A 19384-nucleotide genomic window follows, 5' to 3' on the forward strand; every position below is an offset into this window, starting at 1 on the left:
GGGTCTTTTATTTTTCCTAGAGGGTCTTTTATCTATTTTATTGATAGATATTTGTGGAAAGGCTGTTGTGGTGTTATGTAGAGCTAGGCCTCATTCTGAGCATCTCTGTTCTGGCACGGGAGCACAAGAGGTCTTGGCCAGGGTAAACCAGTTTTTTCAGTTGTGGGTCATTGACATTCTCAGTCAAAATTATAGCATTTCATAGGCTTTAGAATCTGACAAACTCAAGGGAGAGCTGCGTGAATTGTGAAGAAATGGTTTGGTCTCAGCTAAGATGGTTTTGTTTAATTCTTTTCTTATTTAATATTGAATTTTGGTTGCTTTCGTTCAATTTCGTGTACATGTAATTTCTCTTCCTGACTGGTCTATACTACCTTGCACAGCTGCATACTTTTGTTTTGTTTTGTTTTTTGAGACAGAGTCTCGCTCTGTCGTCCAGGCTGGAGTGCAGTGGCGCGATCTCGGCTCACTGCAACCTCCGCCTCCCGGGTTCACACCATTCTCCTGCTTCAGCCTCCTAGCTAGCTGGGACTACAGGCGCCCACCACCATGCCCGGCTAATTTTTTGTATTTTTAGTAGAGACACGGTTTCACCGTGTTAGCCAGGATGGTCTCGATCTCCTGACCTTGTGATCCGCCTGCCTCGGCCTCCCAAAGTATTGGGATTACAGGCGTGAGCCACTGCGCCCAGCCAGCTGCATACTTTGAGTGACCTAATAGTGACACCCTCTACATGCTAGGGCTGAGTACTAGCCAAAGAAAACATACAGTTTACATACCTGCAACTTTGGGAATTATTCACATAATCGTATGATACAGTTTACATACCTACAACTTCGGGAATTAGTCACATAATTGTATGATACAGTTTACATACATACAACTTTGGGAATTATTAACATAATCATATGCTTTAGAGATACAATCTAATAACCAAACTAATGAGAAACATACATTTAAATGTTGTAATGATTATGCACATTCTAATAATTTGGAGCACTTCTCTAGTTTTAGAATAACTCAGAACTCATTGATTGGCATTGTATTGAGTCTGTAGATCAATTTGGGGGAATTGCCAAGTTAACAGTATTGAGTATTCTGATTCATGAACATGGTATGTCTCTCCATTTATGGAGGTCTTTAATTTCTCTTAGCAGTGTTATACAGTTTTCAGTGTTCAGCTCCTGTACATATTTTGTTACATTTATCTCTGAGTACTTCATACTTACAGATGCTATCATATTCATACTTATGGATACTATCATAAATGGTATTGTATTTTAAATTTCAGTATCCAGTTGTTCGTTGGAAGGATGTAGCAGTACAATAGATTTTTCTTTACTGACCTTTATCCTGTGTCATTTCTAAATGAACTTGTCTTAGATTTTCTGTAGGATTTTTTTTAAATATGCGTAATTATGTTACCTTTAAATAGAGTTTTGCTTCTTCCTGTAGAATTTCTATACCTTCTCTTACTTTAATGTGCTGGCCATGATCTTTATTTCAGTGTATTTTCTTTATAAAAATATTTTTGCCTTATTCCTCATCTTTGAGTGAAAGCATCCAGCATTTCACCATTAAGTCTGATGTTAACAGTACATTTTTCCCAGATGCTCTTAATCAGGTTGAAGAAGTTTCCTTCTATTCTTTGTTTCATGGGAGTTTTTTTGCATGAACAAATGGACATTGGATTTTCACATGCCTTTTCTGTATCTTCCGAGATGATGGTATGGTGATCCTTCTTGATTCTTTTGTTAAAGTGAATTACGTCGATTTCGAATGCTATCCGAACCTTGCATTTCTATTATCATAAACCTGACTTCATCTACGTGTATTGTGCTGTTGCTATACTGATCAGTTTTCTAATATTTAATGAAGAGTTTTTGCGTCTGTGTTTGTGTGACATGTTAGTCTGCAGTTTTCTTTTTTTGCCATGTCTTTTTGTTATCAGGATAATGCTGACTGCAGCAACGGAGCTGGGAAGCTGCCTGTCATTGTCTAGTTTCTGAAAATGTTTCTGTGAGATTAGTTTTATTTCTTTTAAAAAATTTGATAGAATTTGCCAGTGAAGCCTAGGTTTTTAATAATAAATTCAATTATTTTAATAAATATAGAACTGCCATGCACGGTGGCTCATGCCTATAATCCCAGCACTTTGAGAAGCTGAGGAGGGTGGATCACCTGAAGTCAGGAGTTCAATACCAGCCTGGCTAATGAGGCAAAACCCTGTCTCTACTAAAAATACAAAAATTAGCCGGGTGTGGTAGCGGGTGCCTCCAGTCTCAGCTACTCAGGAGGTTGGGGCAGGAGAATCACTTGAACCCAGGAGGTGGAGGTTGCAGTGAGCTGAGATTGCGCCACTGCACTCCAGCCTGGGAGACAGAATGAGACTCCTCAAAAAAAAAAAAAAAAAAAAAGAACTTCGATAAATGTAGAATTTCTTGAGTTAGTGTTGTTTGTGTCTCTCAAGATTATTTTCTTTTCCCCCAAATTCTAGAGTGTGTCCGCACACTGTTCCTCATGGTACCCACTGTATGTTTCCATGTCTGTGGGTCCACAGGATGCTCCGTGGCCAAGCCTCCCTGGGCTCCTCTGATCTGTGACCGTTTCTCATGCTTCCTTGTTTTTGGCGACTTTTTGAGGACCGTTGGGGTCGGTTATTTTGTAGGATGTACCTCTGTTGGAATTTGTCTCCTGACTAGACTGGGGTCACAGGTTTTGGGGAGGGAGGACATGGAGGTGAAGTCCTTCTCATCACATCCTGTCCAGGCCAGCACTGTCAGGAGGACTCAGTGCTTAATGCTGATGCGGGTCACCTGGCTGAGGTGTGCTCTTCAGCATTTTCCACAGTCAAGTGACTCTTTCAGCTTTCATCCTGCACTTTGGAAGGAAGCTGCTATGCCCATCACCCAGTTAAGGAGTGGGGAGTTGTGTGCCGCCTCTTCGAGGGTGGAGCATCACAGATACTGTTGTCAGTCTACCCGGGAGCCTTGTTTCTTCTTTCCCATTTATTCACTTATTCACTCATCCGTTTCTATCAGTGTGTGCTCATGGAGATGTATTTTACACTCTGGGTTAGAATCAAGTTCTGCTTCATTCTGGTGCTCACATCCTTCCAGCTTTGGCCATTGGCAGCTCGTCAGTTGGCTCCTGTGCCCCTTGACATTCCCTCCATTCCCTCTTCATTGTAGGTGTTTCATCATTAGTGTTTTTTTTTTTCTTGTTTTCTTTTGAGACAGAGTTTTGCTCTTGTTGCCCAGGCTGGAGTGCAATGGGGCGATCTCTTACTGTAACCTCCACCTCCTGGGTTCAAGCAATTCTTCTGCCTCAACCTCCCAAGTAGCTGGGATTACAGGCCATGCCACCACACCCGGCTAATTTTTTGTATTTATATTAGAGATGGGGTTTCACCATGTTGACCAGGCTGGTCTCGAACTCCTGACCTCAGGTGATCCGCCTGCCTTGGCCTCCCAAAGTGCTGGGATTACAGATGTGAACCACCATGCCCAGCCTGAGCACTTTTTACTTGCACAGCACTACCAAATGCTTCTCCGGGCTCATTGTGAGTGCTTGTCCCAGCCTAGAATCAGCCGTTTCTCTGTGAATTGAAAAATGACGTTAGAGACCAGGATGCGGTGTTTGGAGGGCCCTGGCGTTAGAGACCAGGATGCAGTGTTTGGAGGGCCCTGGCATTAGAGACCAGGATGCGGTGTTAGAGACCAGGATGCGGTGTTTGGAGGGCCCTGGTGTTAGAGACCAGGATGCGGTGCGCGGCGGTGCGCTGCGTCCTCTGAGCATGCGAAGGGCCCTGGGCGGCTTTTCACCCAAACACGTTGCCTAGGAGCCCTGCATCCTGTGCCGTTGCAGAGTGCTGACTTCTGTGGAGTCAGTCCTGACGCTGCTTCCCTCTCTCACTGGTAGTCATTTCTGTAGCTTCTAGGAAAGAGGAAGAAAACATACCCGTCCTTTACCTGCTTGCCCTCTGATTTGGGACTGTTGGGTGGAAGTCACAGATCTCTGTCAGAGCACAAGCGTGGCTCCTTGGGGAGAGCAGCATGAGGAGTTAGATCTGGAGCCTCTCAAAGCCAATTGCCAGAAGCTAGAAGCTTCTTTCTTTCTTTAGCAACGAGGTTTTAAAGTTTGTTACATTAGGTTAGTCCTGTTTCTCTGGTGCAGTGGTTATTTGGAGAGTTGGTTTTATATTCAGTTTTGCTTATTTCATTAGATATTAGGAAGAAAATTTTAATGCCAATTTATTTTTACCCCTGGGTATTTTTTGTTAGATCATGTTTTTATGACTTTTTAATCTTTAGCGTGGTACAGTGGCTTAGGCCTGTAATCCCAGCAGCTCGGGAGACTGAGGTGGGAGGATCATCTGAGACCAGGAATTTGAGACCAGTCTGGGCAGCATAGTGAGACCCCGTATATAAAAATAAAATAAAATAAATTGAACCTGCAAGCAGTAGAAATATACTTTTAGTAAATGTTTGATTAGTCTGAGTGCTGATTGTATTGATTGGGTGACATGAGCCATGGCAGTAGAGGGTCCCCTGGACTTGTGATTAGCGCAGTGGGAGGGTGCATCTTGCTTATGTTCAGGGTGCAGTGTGGGCAATTCTGGTCCTCCCACAACTGCCCTGGGTGCCTCTGATGCCTGAGCCTTCTGTCATGTGCTCACCCTATGGACTTGGGGTCCTCAGTCTGGGAAGGGGAGAGATGTGAAAAGCTGCATCCTGTTTTTAAAACCTGTGTCCTGGAAGTGACACACCTCTCGCCTGTTAGAGTCCATCAATGGAGTCTGGCCACAGGGCCGTGTGTGCACAGAAGGGGCTTGGGAAATGCAGTCTGGATGTGCGGGGGCTCCCAGGACAGCCCCTGACAGCCAGGGAAGTAGGCTGTGGGCTGCCCTGGCCTGGGGGTTTTTGGGGGGCCTGCTTTTCCTCCTGCTGAAGCTCTGAGCAGCTCCTCTTTTTGTAAGTACATTACATCAAACCAGTTTCTTCTTTTATTTGGCCCCGGTCCTTGTGTGTTATGTAGGAGCATAAATGTCCATAGGAGAAAATGTTCTTAGGGAACAGGTACTGGAGTTTAAAAGAAATCTGTCCATTTTTTCCTAATAAGTAGAAAGCAGAAAAAATTGCTTAATTCTTTTTACCTGGCTGTTGTTGAAATACTTTTCCTTGAGAGAGTTCATAAAAATTAGAAAAGTAGTATCAGCTTTTCTAACCTGCACTTGATGATAATTACTTTAATTATAAAAGGGATGCCTACCTGGCGGCAGAGTGTCACATGGTGAGGCTGCACTCTGGGTGGGAAGGAGACAAAAGCTTGTTCTTGTTCAAATATACGTCAGATATCCTGATGGAGTTCCTCCTCTCCCTGCTGTAGAAAACAGCCAGATACTGCGGCATGAATGGGAGTGGTCAGTGACTTGACTCCACAGGTAACGAGCTCTGTGTCAAGATCTTGGGCTCGGCGGGGCGCCAAGGGGAAGCAGCGTGCCCGGCCTTGTTCATGCGGTGAGCTGGAGCGGGAGCCCCTGGAGGCTGGGGTTCCTGTGGTGCCCAGGGTGCGCTTCTCACTTGCTGAGCATTCAGTGCAAACGTGTTAGACGCACATTTAGCGGGTTTGGCCCTGGGGCATTTGAAAGTTGTTTAAACTCATCTTTGGAGGGTTGATGCTTGCTTTCTTCTCGGATTGTCCTCTCAGCATCTCCATGTGAGTTGAGGGTTAGGCGGAGAACAGAGTCATGTCTGTTCTCTGTCCTGTGAACATTTGTGCCCAGGCAGAGATGTGTGTCCAGCAGGCACCCACGGAGGTGTCTGGAGTCACCACTGTAGATCAGGTGGCTCTCTCGCCCCGTCATTTCCACATTCAACAGCTTTCATGGAGCCTAGTCATGGCCTGAGACTGGGACCCATCCGGCATCTCAGCTGCCTGTGCCACTTAGTTGGAGATGGCTTCCGATGCTAACCTCTGCTGTGAGGGTTCTCGGGTTCTGCTCACTGGCTGCATGAGTCGGATGTTCTGCTGCTCTGAAGTGCCAGCTGGGCCCTTGTCCGGGTGCCAGCTGGGCTCTGGTTCTGAGTGTTGCTGGGCCCTCATCCTGGGCGCCAGCTGGGCTCTGGTTCTGAGTGTTGCAGGGCCCTCGTCCTGGGCGCCGGCTTGGCTCTGGTTCTGAGTGTTGCTGGGCCCTCGTCCTGGGCACCGACTGGGCTCTGGTCCTCAGCGTTGCCCTCCCGTCCTTCCCTCCTCCCTGTGTTGTTGTCTACACTGAACCATTGCAAAGGTTTTCAAGTCTCTGCTTCAGAATAACTTAGTTTTCATTTCCTTTTGTAATAAAACATGGCAAACACAAATCGGTGAAAACAGTTTAAATACTTCATTTCTCAAGATTTTTAATTTTATGTCATATCTTGGTGGCTGGTTTTGCATGTACTTGGACAAAGCCTGTTGATGTCTGTTCACATGTGCTCCATTTTGTGTGGCCCACGAGCAACAGGGGCCTCCATGCCAGTTGCCCAGAGCACAGGGCAGGTGCTCAGGGCTCTGTGACGAGGTGGTTCCCTGAAGCAGAAGAGAAATGGAAGGCCACTTTATAAGCTTGGCGTAGAAAATGTTTGCCATGACAGCTTTCAAAGTGGAAGATGTTTTGTAGAAATGGGGTCTCACTGTGTTGCCCAGGCTGGTCTTGAACTCCTGGGCTCAAGCCATCTGCCTGCCTCAGCCTCCCAAAGTGTTGGGATTACAGGTGTGAGCCACCACACCTGGCTGAAGAGGTTTTGTTTTAAATCCACCAAAGTAAAACAGTTAAAAAACTCAAACACTGAAAGGGTGAGTTGTAGCAGTAGTTGAAATAGGACCATTGCTGTTCTTGTCCAGCAAGTGACTAAAAGCATGAGAAATACTTAGTTTTGAACACAGGTTCTGTCACCAATAAATGGTGAGACCTGGGACAGATCCTGATCTTTCTGAGCATCAGTGTCTTCGTGGTAAAGTGGGTAAAATAGCCAGGATGGTTGGGAGTGAGACCATGTCTTCGTGGTAAAGTGGGTGAAATAGCCAAGATGGCTGGGAGTGAGACCATGTCTTCGTGGTAAAGTGGGTGAAATAGCCAGGATGGCTGGGAGTGAGACCATGCACACGAAGCACTCAGTACTCCTTGAGCTCAGCAGAATCGGGACTGTTACTTCCTGGTGAGTCCCTAAGTGCCCACTCTTGTCTGGGTCTCATGGTGGCTGCCGGCTCCCACCAGTCAGCCCTCAGACTTTAAGTCACCTTTAGTTTAGCACTTCCTGGTGGAATTCAGAACTGACCCTGCACAGTGAATGAGAACATTCTAGGCTGTCTTTTGGCATCCTGCTCGGTGGATTCTGCTCTGGGTCGGGATTCTCAGTCTTTGCTTTCGGCATGCAGAGCAGCAGCAAGTGAACCAGCGGATCGAGAGGCATTTCCCTCCAAAATGGGAAGCTCACACTTGAATTCCTCCGTGTCCCAAACAGTCTTCAGCCATGTCCTGTGCATTCTTCTAGGGACTTTGGGAGACATCATTGGATGAACAGAAGGACCCCTGTACAGGGGAAGGCCGCATGGAAAACTAAGGCATAGTAAGGACATGGCAAAATAGATGAAAAAGTGCTGAGGGCTGTGGGGGCAGTGAGTGGTTTTGGTTAGGAATGTCAGCTGTCTGTCACAGGGGGACTTTGGCCTCAGACCTAATTTTGCCATTCACTGGCTGTGTGGCCTTGAATAGGTTAATAGCTTCTCTGTATGGGCTGCTGTCTGTGCCCTGAAGGTGTTGCAGGACCCGGCTCCTGAGGCTCGATGACCTGCTTCTCAGTTTCTTGCTGTCCTTCCAGACACATCTCCATGCACGCACATGCGCGGCTGTACCTATCTGTCCTTCCAGACACATCTCCATGCACGCACGTGTGCGGCTGTACCTACCTGTCCTTCCAGACACCTCTCCATGCACGCACGTGCGCGGCTGTACTTACCTGTCCTTCCAGACACATCTCCATGCACATACATGTGCGGCTGGACTTACCTGTGTTTTTTGTCGCTTAGTATTGTTGTGGCACTTTTTCCACATCAGTCCTTAGATAGGGACTTCATTCTCCTTAATGTGCTAAAGATGTTCCATAATTTTAAAAAAAGTATTCTTTTGTGCAATTTGAGGTTGATTTAAATTGCGTTAGTTGAAAGCCTGTAGTTTCTGGCATTTTTTAAACATTAAAATAATTTACTTTTATAGCATATTGTAATATTGATCTTTAAAAACAAAACTGATTTTTTTAAAATTTTTCCATTATAATCTAAATATCATGATGGATTTTTGAACGTCTCACCAATGAGCTTTTGGCAGTCGAATGTTACGTCACTTTTCTGTTCTTTGAACTTTCGTTTCCATTTAATTTCCCTCACAAAATTTTATCCTGTTAGCCTGGCTGTCGTATGCCTTTGCAACAGAAATAGGGATGTAAATCGAAGCTGAAAAAATTTATGTCCTAACCATAAGGCCCTAAGGGCTAAAAACAAACAAACAAACAAACAAAACCTTCCGGATTGAGTTCCTACTACAATGGTTGAACAAAACAATGTGAATATATCACCCACTTAGAACTAATTCTTGATAGTAAAATCCTAGGAATGTATTTTTGAAGAGCTGGATAGGGCTTTTTGGTTAATTATTGAATCAATGGATGATCATGTTTGACTGCTTAGATGAGACAGGATTCCATGTTGGTCATGCTGTGTTTGGTTTTTATAGCTCTGGGTGCTGGGAAACTTGGGTTCCATCAGTAATATGTGGGAGAGGAAGGAGTCCTTGGCTTCTTTGAGTTGTGTGCCAGGGGTCTCAGTGGTCTGTCCTCAGAAACTGTTTTTGATGATCTCTGTCTATTTTGTTGAAAGCAAAGGATTGCAACCCAGCTGACTTACCAAGGGCTTTCTAGTCAGCCGGTGAGGTGCTGGTTTTATCACGCTCGTGCTGGTGTTCAGGTGGCCCTGCGCTGGCTCCTGGGGTCTGTGCCCTAGGTGGATGGTGCATCCAGTGTGCTCAGAGCAGAGGTTGTTTTTTAGGTGGGAAAAGGGCTTTGTGGAAGGGAACACACGTTGAGATACTCGCTCAAGGAGAGTCATCTTTAGGAAGGAGGACATTCTGGAAGGTGGGGATCTGGAGACTGCATTGGTGAGAGCTGTTTGCATCCATGAGCCCCCCCCCAGAAAGCTGTGGGGCACCCGAGGGGCACATTATTCCAGTTGGGAGCTGGTTATCTTAGAATGTGATTTCCTTCACCTTAATAAGGATCTTCAAGGAAAAAAAGGTATATTTGGTCAAATGACCTTGCCAAATGGTGGCCTGAATACATTTTACTCTATTAAAATTTCTTCTCAGACTGTCAATGTGCCAGTGGCCACTGTGAATAGTCATTAGGGGACTGTTGGCTACTCAGCAGCACCGTCCTTCTTCAGTTCCTCATGGGGAGAGAGAGAGAATGAATGCATGTGTGGACATGCTGTGAGCCTAGGATCCTGGGGACACCAGCCTTCCCACATGCTGTGAGCCTAGGATCCCGGGGCCACCAGTGTTCCATAGCCTCCACTTGGGGAACATACCAAGCTCATGCAAGCCAGGTAGCCTCTCCAGTTCTACATCTCTGAGGAGCATAGGACTGTCACAGCCTGTAGGTGACTGTGGTGATCAAGCCAAAAGCCACCTGGGTTACTTTCCATACCCGACCTACAGGTCATTTGTCAGGTTTTGCTGTGTTAACATTAGGTGTCACCAATAACAAGTAGAGGAGTTAAAAAAATAATATTTTTGAATGAAATGGAGTTGATTATGTCTTTATTTTAGGAGAAAACCTGGTGGTCCCTTGATTTACTTGGGCATGGCGTGGTGCTGTGCTGGCACTCAATGTGGGGACAGTTACAGTGATATTAGGCTGGAATTTCCTATGTGCAGATCACAGAAAGGCAGGCTTCCCAGGTTGGTTTTTGGAGAGTGAAATCCAAGAATTGTGTTTTATTGTCAGGTGATAATCACTTTGTATTTCTAGTGCTAGTTCTTTCTCTCCCCAGCCTTCCACAACAAAGTGTACCTTAGATATCCCTTGTGACCAGAAAGTGCTAAGGCTTAAAAACGCATGATTGAAAACTGTGGGTGAGTCTGTACTTTGAGATGAAGCTGTATTAGCTGCCGCCTGTCTGAACACACTCGTGCTTCCTCCAGGGTGGCACCAGGCTTGGTGGTTTCTGGGCCATGGTCTGTTCTTTTGTAGAATCTTTTCCTTCAAAGCAGAACCCTGAGCCCTTTGGTTGTAGCTCACACATGTTCCTGCAGGACCTGGAGGCAGCATGTGTGTCCTTCCATCCCAAGTCCAACGTGATGTTTGCCCCTTTCTTTCCAGGGCGCTACCGTTTTGGAATGATAGCAACACTTACGTGGTTACGAACGTTAGATCTGTCCCATAGGAATGAGTTGGGATGGAGTGACTGAAAATGTCAAGCCAGTTCTCATGCAAGTGTGCCACCCTAGAAGCTTTATTAACTGGGTGTGATAACAGCTGGTGCAGTTGCAGTCTATTCTGTGTCACAAGTTCAGCATCCTCAGCCCAGCTGTCCTGTGCTATCCAGTTGTGCAGACAGAACACCAGCAATTAGGAAAAGTTACGTTCTGCTAAAAACCCCATCTCCAGTTTATTCTTCCTTAGCATTTGGGGCTCCTTCCCCCTCAGGATGGGTCCCTGGGAGTGGACTATGTTGAATGACTCTTAGGCCTCCCCCTCAGTGCGGGTCCCTGGGAGTGGACTGTGTTGAATGACTCTTATGTGCTCTTACCATGAATGTTGTTGTTTTAAGGCCTTCTTTTTCTTTGTGATTCTTTTATTCCCTAGCGTCGTCCCCCAGACTACAGTAATACTCAACAATGATCGGCAGAACACCATTGTAGCCAAGATGGAAGACCCCTTGAGCAACAGGGCACCGGATTCCCTGGAAAATGTCATTAGCAAGTCAGTAGCCCGACACCAACCCCAGCTTTCCCTGCCACTGTGAGGAGTCCCATGAGAATAAGTCAACGTCCCCAAGCCAGGGCACAGTCCAGCACACGCTTCATCTCTGTGGTCACAGGGTTGAGCCTGGCAGGCATTGCCCCAGCTCTCTGAGGTCGGGGAGGGCAGGCTGGGTGATGCTGAATGCTGAGTCCAGCCACACCAGGGGCAGCTGCCGCCGGGGACTTCTGTGTCTCGTGCTGGCCGGGGTTGTGGAGGGGGCTGGCTCTGTCTCCTCACAGCAGTCTGTGAAAGCGTTCATCCTCCCACCTAGCTCAGTGGTCCTCACGTCTGTCTGTGCAGAGTGTGTCAGGCAAACAGACGCCCTCTCCCACAGTTGCTAAGTGGTGCAGGCATGTTGAGTTTATGACTTTTTTCTTATACCTTTTTCTCTTGAGACATTTTGAATGGAACTTTGGTCAGAGGTGGGAGTGGACAGAAGACACCGTCCCCACTCTGTGTGAGGGGAAGGCTGTGCAGTGGCCTCTGGCTGGCATCCAGGCCCTGCTGTCCCCAGGAGTGCCCTGGGGCTGCGTGAACCTACAGGATGCTGTTGCTTTTTCTTTCCCATCTGTGTCTTCACAAAGTTCTATTTGCTTTTTCTCTCAGTCTCCTTTGTGGATTGCTCCTCCTCCAGCTTCGTCCCCTCTCTGTATTGTCTTAGCTCAGTTCTCCAGGGCCGCAGCTGTGGTCGCAAGGGTCTGATACGTGGGGTGAAGGGAGAGGAGTTGGTGATGGGTGGTGAGGAGGTGCCAGGGTCAGCTGTGCCTCAGGGGCTTTGCGCTGAGGTCAGCCAGGCAGATGGCCAGTGTTGAGATCAGGTTCAGTCTGGACAGCGCTCTAGAGAATCCAGGCCAGAAAGTGCAGAGTGCAGCGCCCTCCTCTGGGTGTGGCCAGTGTTTTCAACACCCTTTTTTTTGACTTTGCAAATAGAGAAATTGTGCTCCTTTCTCTTCTCCTGGTGCTTAGCAGTCCACGGTAGGGGATGTTGAAAGGGTCATTAAAAAAGGGAAGTAGTAAGTCTCTAAATCCTCCTTTTTTTTGAGCACTTGTGGAGGTGGCCTCGCCCTGCTTTGCTAGCAGTGTTCTGTCCTTCCACATCAGCAGCCCTTGGGATGATGGCAGCTCCGATGGGATCTCAGTGGGTTTTTTAAGCCCCTTCAGGGTTTTTTGCCCGTGGACGTACTTGGGAGTGCTGCTCGCATTGCAGAGGCGGAGCCATCTCCAGCTAGCCCAGCAGCATGGATCGAATTGACCCAGGCCTCTGGGCAGTTTTCCTGATTTAGTCTTTCCTTTAACCTCCCAGCAGCATGGATCAAATTGACCCAGGCCTCTGGGCACAGTTTTCCTCATTTAGTCTTTCCTTTAACCTCACCTGAAAAAAGACTCTTACCAGCATTTTATGGGATGACTGCTGAACTCAGAAGGCAGCATGCTAGGCCTGAGTCCCAGTGAGTTATGATTTTACTTCTTTTGTGATACAAACATTTTGTTTAAATGATTAGGTTTTATTTTATACAGTTTCTTTCAGCCCCAGGCCATTTTCTCCCATGGAGTTGCTATTAATCTTGGTAGAGAGAGTGGTATGGGAAGGCTGTGTGATCCACTGGTCCATGCAGAGTTAGATTTTGTGATAAAGAAAGCGCTGACCTTCACGTGCTGCTTATGGCTCTTACCACATCAGGCTGGTGTGTTTTTTTTTCCCGTTTAGCGCTGTGCCTGGGCGTCGGCAGAATACCATTGTGGTGAAGGTGCCGGTCCAAGAAGACAGCCACCACGAAGACGGGGAGAGCAGCTTGGAGGCCAGCGACTCTGTGTCCAGCTATGGACAGGCGGGCAGCCAGAGCATTGGGAGCAACGTCACCCTCATCACCCTGAACTCAGAAGGTGCGTCCCAGGCGTCTTTCCTCAGCCAGAGCACCAGTAGGATTTTTTGTTTGTTTTGCTTTTTAGAAATTTTGTTGTTTTTTAAAGAAGTGATACAGTGGCCAGGCGCGGTGGCTCACGCCTGTAATCCCAGCACTTTGGGAGGCTGAGGCTGGCAGATCACCTGAAGTCGGGAGTTCGAGACCAGCCTGACCAACATGGAGAAACCCTGTCTCTACTGAAAATACAAAATTAGCCAGGTGTGGTGGCAGGTGCCTGTAATCCTAGCTACTCGGGAGGCTGAGGCAGGAAAATCGCTTGAACCTGGGAGGTGGAGGTTGTGGTGAACCGAGATCATGCCATTGCATCCAGCCTGGGCAATAGAGCGAAACTCCGTCTCAAAAAAAAAAAAAAAAAGTGATACAGTATAGGACACGTGCAGTGGCTCACGCCTATAATCCCAGCACTTTGGGAGGCTGAGGCGGGTGGATCACGAGGTCAGGAGTTCAAGACCAGCCTGGCCAAAATGGTGAAACCCTGTCTCTACTAAAACTACAAAAATTAGTCGGGCACGGTGACAGGTGCCTGTAATCCCAGCTACTTGGGAGGCTGAGGCAGGAGAATTGCTTGAACCTGGGTGGCAGAGCTTGCAGTGAGCTGAGATCGCACCACTGTACTCCAGCCTGGGCGACAGAGACTCTGTCTCAAAAAAAAACAAAAAACAAAAAATAGTGATACAGTATAAAAATGAAGAATAAAGGGAAAATAACTGTGATTCCACCATTCTGAGATCTCTAAACCTTTTGGGGGTTTTCTTTGTGCACATTTCATGATTTTATAACTCACTTCTTTCCCCTACACAGTAGAAATCTTTCCATGTTAGTGCAGATGGACAGAGTCATTTTTAGCCAGTTTTGCTTATTTCATTGGGTCTGGATGCTTTCCACGGATGGCCCCCTGTAACCTTTCATTATTGAAACTAGCATTGGCCTGCTGTGTTTTCATGTTCTCTTGGATCAGTGTCTGGACATGGGCTCTCAGAGGCAGGTCGCTGGGCTAGAGGACGCGGCCTCCACGGGGTCCATGGCACAGGATGCACTGCCCCCGAGATCTGGAAGGATGTGAACCTGTTTGTCCTACTTGGACTCCTAGCGGGGGCTTCTCTCCTGCAGGGCTCTGAGGTGCCCTCCCACCTGGCCCTCAGCCTGCCCAGTGTGCCTTTCAGAGCCCTCTTCCCCTGAGAGTCTCTGTGTGCCCTTCATCCTGTCACCATAAATGACCAGATGACTGTCAGTTACTACAGCGTGGAGAAAAGAAAGAACCAAGCAGACAGCTTTGTGCGTGGAGTTGTAAAGCATGTGTTTTCCTTACTTACTAGGAAGAACTCAAAGTTTTTCTGCCTCTGCGTCTGAGTTGTTGATTTTTCCTAGCAACTCGATGTTGCTTTGTCTACTGAACAAAGGTTTTCCTGTTAGGAAGGCTCATTACCATATCTGAAACATTGAAAACAACGTTTTCCACAAAAATTGCTTTTACCTCTAATACAAATTGCTAGGATTCAGATGGCAGAATGGCGGGAAGAGAGAGAGGTTGAGTTGATCTTTTTTTTTTTTTCAAGTTGAGATCTAATTTATATACCATAAAATTGACTGTTTTAAAGCATACATCTCAGTGGTTTTTAGTATATTCTCAAGGTTGTACAGTCATCACTTCGGACTAATTCTAGAATATTTTTTATTACCCCCAGAAGAAGCCCTGTGTCCATCAACAGTCACTTTCCATTCTCCCAGCCTCCAGCCCTGGCACCCAACTCATCTCCGTCCTTGAGGATGTGCCTGTTGTGGACCTTGACTCTAAATGGAATCCTGTAGCATCACCCACATTGTAGCTTTTGCCCCAGTGCTTTGTTCCTTTTCATGGCTGCATGATATGCCGAGGTATGGATGGCCCACATTCTGTTGATCCATCATCAGTTGATGGGCATCTGGGTTGTTCGCACTTTTTGGCTGTTGTCAGGAATGCTGCTGTGAACGTTGAGGTGCAGGTTTTTGTGTATGTATGAATTGCAGGATCAGGGCAATGGAGTTTTTCACACATTAAATTTGAGGAAAGGAGGGATGCTCCTGATTTCATTTTCATGGCAATTGAAAATCACATTGCAGTAACAACAGACTAATTGTTGTAATTATTTTTCGATGTGGATTTTGTGTAAATCCCCACGTAGATCTGGCCACCCCCTTCAGGCCTGATGTTTGTTTGATTTAAACTGTGTTAGCTAAGGCAAAAAAACTTGGTAATTCTGGGGAGTCCAGGGTCATAAAAACAAAAAAATCTAAATGAACTTATGAGAAGATATCAAAATTTGGAGCTTACTTAGTATTGATCTGTATCTATAAGGAAAAATACAAATTTTCTTTGTGTCTCAGTTTAAGTTCTTTTGATGTTTTGTGTAAGACATTTTTCTTTAGCTAGGCTTTGAGCAGAGTTTTATAGCCATGTTTGCCACTGATTGTTCTCATCAAACATAATTTTGCTGTACAACACAGGTTGTTAGGATTGGGGTGAATTGCAGAACTTTTTCTCATCTTAAATTTGACTTTATTTTGAAGGAGAGGTCATCATCCAGAGCCATTCTGTTTTCTCATCCCATTAGGAGGAAACATTTTTTGTAATAAATCTGTTTCACTGACTCTGTCCTTGGGAATGTATATCCCAGTGGGGTCTGTGTTATGAAAATAGCTGCTTGAGCTGCCTTATTTGGCATAGTGGCTTGGTGAAAATGAGGAGTCACCTTTAAATGATTGCTGTGTATGTAAATGTTGGGAAAATAGCCAATCCATTAATGTCTCTTACGTCGGATTTACTCTCAACCCGTAGTGGCGTCCTCTCTTCAGCATTTCCATGGGGGGTGTGAATGTGCCAAGAATGGGGCCAGCATCTTCCTGCCTGTGGCCTTCTGTCTGAGAGCACCTGGGCAGGCGGTGAATCAGTGAGTTTCTACGAGGGAAAGCATTAGGAATATGGGAAGTGCTAAAGGGGGTGTGCTTGTCTTTCTATTTAGTTGTTTTAGGCCCTGATAAGAGATAGGAGCCGCAGGAGACAGATTGTTCTTAGCTTCTCGGTTAAGTATTTAAGTGCCTTAAGTCTTAGAGAACCACAGATTTCAAAACGGTTATTTCTTAAGAATTCCAAATGGCTTATGTGAATTGACATGCTATTTTGTATCAAATTTGGGGTCAGTTTGTTGTACTGCAAAGATACCATATCATTTTATTCTAGTTTTTTTCACTTAGGTAATTCCATTTGTCATTACACACACTCCACTGGAATAAGAAGGACGGTAACTCTCAGCTATTGAAAGCAGGGAACAGTAGACTGTGTCTCATTGGAATAAGAAGGACGGTAGCTCCTGACTGTTGAAAACAGGGAACAGTAGACTGTGTTTCATTAGAATAAGAAGGTAGTAGCTTCTGACTGTTGAAAACAGGGAACAGTATACTGTGTTTCATTAGAATAAGAAGGTAGTAGCTTCTGACTGTTGAAAGCAGTGAACAGTAGGCTGTGTCTCATTAGAATAAGAGGGATGGTAACTCCTGACTGTTGAAAGCAGGGAACAGTAGACTGTGTCTCATTGGAATAAGAAGGATGGTAACTCCTGACTGTTGAAAGCAGGGAACAGTAGACTGCGTCTCATTGGAATAAGAAGGATGGTAACTCCTGGCTGTTGAAAGCAGGGAACAGTAGACTGCGTCTCATTGGAATAAGAAGGACGGTAACTCCTGGCTGTTGAAAGCAGGGAACAGTAGACTGCGTCTCATTAGAATAAGAAGGACGGTAGCTCCTGACTGTTGAAAGCAGGGAACAGTAGACTGTGTTTCATTGGAATAAGAAGGATGGTAACTCCTGACTGTTGAAAGCAGGGAACAGTAGACTGTGTCTCATTGGAATAAGGACGGTAGCTCCTGACTGTTGAAAGCAGTGAACAGTGGACTGTGTCTCATTGGAATAAGAAGGACAGTAACTCCTGACTGTTGAAAGCAGTGAACAGTAGACTGCGTCTCATTAGAGTAAGAGGGATGGTAGCTCCTGACTGTTGAAAGCAGTGAACAGTAGACTGTGTCTCATTAGAATAAGAGGGATGGTAGCTCCTGACTGTTGAAAGCAGTGAACAGTAGACCATGTCTCATTGGAATAAGAAGGATGGTAGCTCCTGGCTGTTGAAAGCAGGGAACAGTAGACCATGTCTCATTAGAATAAGAAGGATGGTAACTCCCAGCTGTTGAAAGCAGGGAACAGAGACTGTGTCTCATTAGAATAAGAAGGATGGTAGCTCCTGACTGTTGAAAACAGTGAACAGTAGACTGTGTCTCATTGGAATAAGAAGGACGGTAGCTCCTGACTATTGAAAGCAGGGAACAGTAGACCGCATCTCATTGGAATAAGAAGGACGGTAATTCCTGACTATTGAAAGCAGTGAACAGTAGACTGTGTCTCATTGGAATAAGAAGGACGGTAGCTCCTGACTGTTGGAAGCAGGGAACAGTAGACTGTGTCTTCATTCTTGTTCTTGCCTTTTGTCCATAGTTTTGGTCTTGGTGTGCTCATGGCTTTGATTTGTACTTGAAAGTGTGTGGGGCCTCATCATTCAATGACTAAGCTGCCAGCTGGGTCAGAGAAACAAGTTGAGCGAAAATGGACCTAGCATGGGATCTGTTTGTCCATTAAGGGATTTAGTTAGATTCTTAATCAAGAGTTTAAATTTCTGCTGTGTATGCATTTGATAATTCTTACAAAATGTGACTGATCCTACACATAAAATGTTAGGTACTTCATTTCAGTGGGGGAAGGATTGTCATTGAATTCTAATTGAATTATTGCCAGGAATTGGTCCCATGGACTTCCCAGTCGGTAGAATGACTTACGTGGTAGCTCTTGGTGATGCTGGTGAAGGCTGGTGAGGCACAGCTGGGAGAGTTGGGCAGCTGTGAGAGCTGTCAGCTGTGGCCATCCTGCAGCTGCTACTGGCACGCTGTGCTGACCTCGTTGTCCCAGACCTCGTTGTCCACAGAACGTCAGCCATGCACGTGGAAATGAGAACATGTAGCCACACTGCTTTGCGGATTTACAGACCTCACAGTCCACACAATGTTAGCCGTGCACATGGAAATAAAAACTTGTAGCCACCCTGTGCTGTGCAGATTCACAAACCTCGCAGTCCACGGAACACCAGCTATGCACGTGGAAAGGAGAACGTGTAGCCACGCTGTGCTGTGCAGAGTCACAGACCTCGCAGTCCACGGAACACCAGCTATGCACGTGGAAAGGAGAACATGTAGCCACGCTGTGCTGTGCAGAGTCACAGACCTCGCAGTCCACGGAATGCCATTCAAGCACATGGAAAGAACATTTAGCTACAAACATGCCTCGAACATTTATTTACAGAATTCATCTTATGTAAGTGTTTTTAACATAAGTGCTGTATGTGTGAGGTAACAGGGAAACACTTTTTCATGGCAGTCCTGAGTTGATCGCTAATAAGAGTAGGACTGCAGAGAGATGAGTGACCACAATAAAACCAAGGGAAGCGGGAGACAGCAGTGTGAGAACAGTCGCGGCTCTGAGTGCCACAGAGCAGCCAGAAGGGCAGTCTGGGGAAGTGAGTGGGGGTGATGGCGTCTCAGCGGCTTGTGTTGAGTTTCTGGATGCACAGCCTGTGCCCCAGGATGGAGGTGTCGGGAGCAGTCTTGACCTATGGCAATGTTGGTGCTCAGCAGTCAGGAGTTCACCCAGGCTCCTCCCCACCACCTCCCCCACCCTGAAAGACGCCCTTTCCATCCCTGCCCTGTGAGACCAGACACTTAGGGAGCAAACTTCTCAGGTGCTAGAGGCGCTCAGCTCTCCAGAGCTCGGCCGCCAATTGGTGTTGGACTTGGGTTCTCTGCGTGACCCGGAGGCGCAGGATCCTTTTAACTCAGGGTTAAATTATTTTTCACTTTAAGAAATGCTTAAGCATTACAGGCAAAATCTTTACAATAGAATTGTTGATGGAAAACAGCCCACTCAAAAAGACAAACAAAATAAAAGTAGCCCACACCAAAAAAGTATTTTGAAAGAAAATGGTAGTGTTCCATTTCTAAACTGAGGTCTCTGTAATGTGTAGCTTGTGGAATGTCAGTGTTACAGGTGTCTAAAATTCTCAAATACGATGTCACATAATCATAAAGTCCCTGATTTTAGAGCGAGGCCACCCTATCAGGAGCCCACCTGGTTTTCAAAGTTGTCCTCCAGGAGTGTGCACTTTTTGCTGTTCAGGGTACCCCCCTCTACCTCTCCCCTCCCCTTTTAATCTTTCTGCTCCCCTTTTCCCATCCCAAATATTCATTAAGCATCCACTAGTATCTGATGGGAATGGAGGTTCTTTTGAAGCATCTGTATGTGACATCATAGACATCTAGCCAGTAGAT

General features: G+C 46.2%; 1 protein-coding gene across 1 annotated transcript in view; it reads left to right on the plus strand.

Moving 5' to 3' along the window:
• Window positions 1–19384, plus strand: part of LOC117978926 (protein BANP) — a 68695-nt gene that overhangs the window by 10033 nt on the left and 39278 nt on the right. The window contains 2 exon segments of the mRNA XM_055099290.2: window positions 10899–11015; window positions 12766–12941. Coding sequence (XP_054955265.2) covers window positions 10899–11015; window positions 12766–12941 — 293 coding nt within the window.

Source organism: Pan paniscus, chromosome 18 (genome assembly GCF_029289425.2).
Source record: "Pan paniscus chromosome 18, NHGRI_mPanPan1-v2.0_pri, whole genome shotgun sequence".
Classification (NCBI taxonomy): Eukaryota; Metazoa; Chordata; class Mammalia; order Primates; family Hominidae; genus Pan; species Pan paniscus.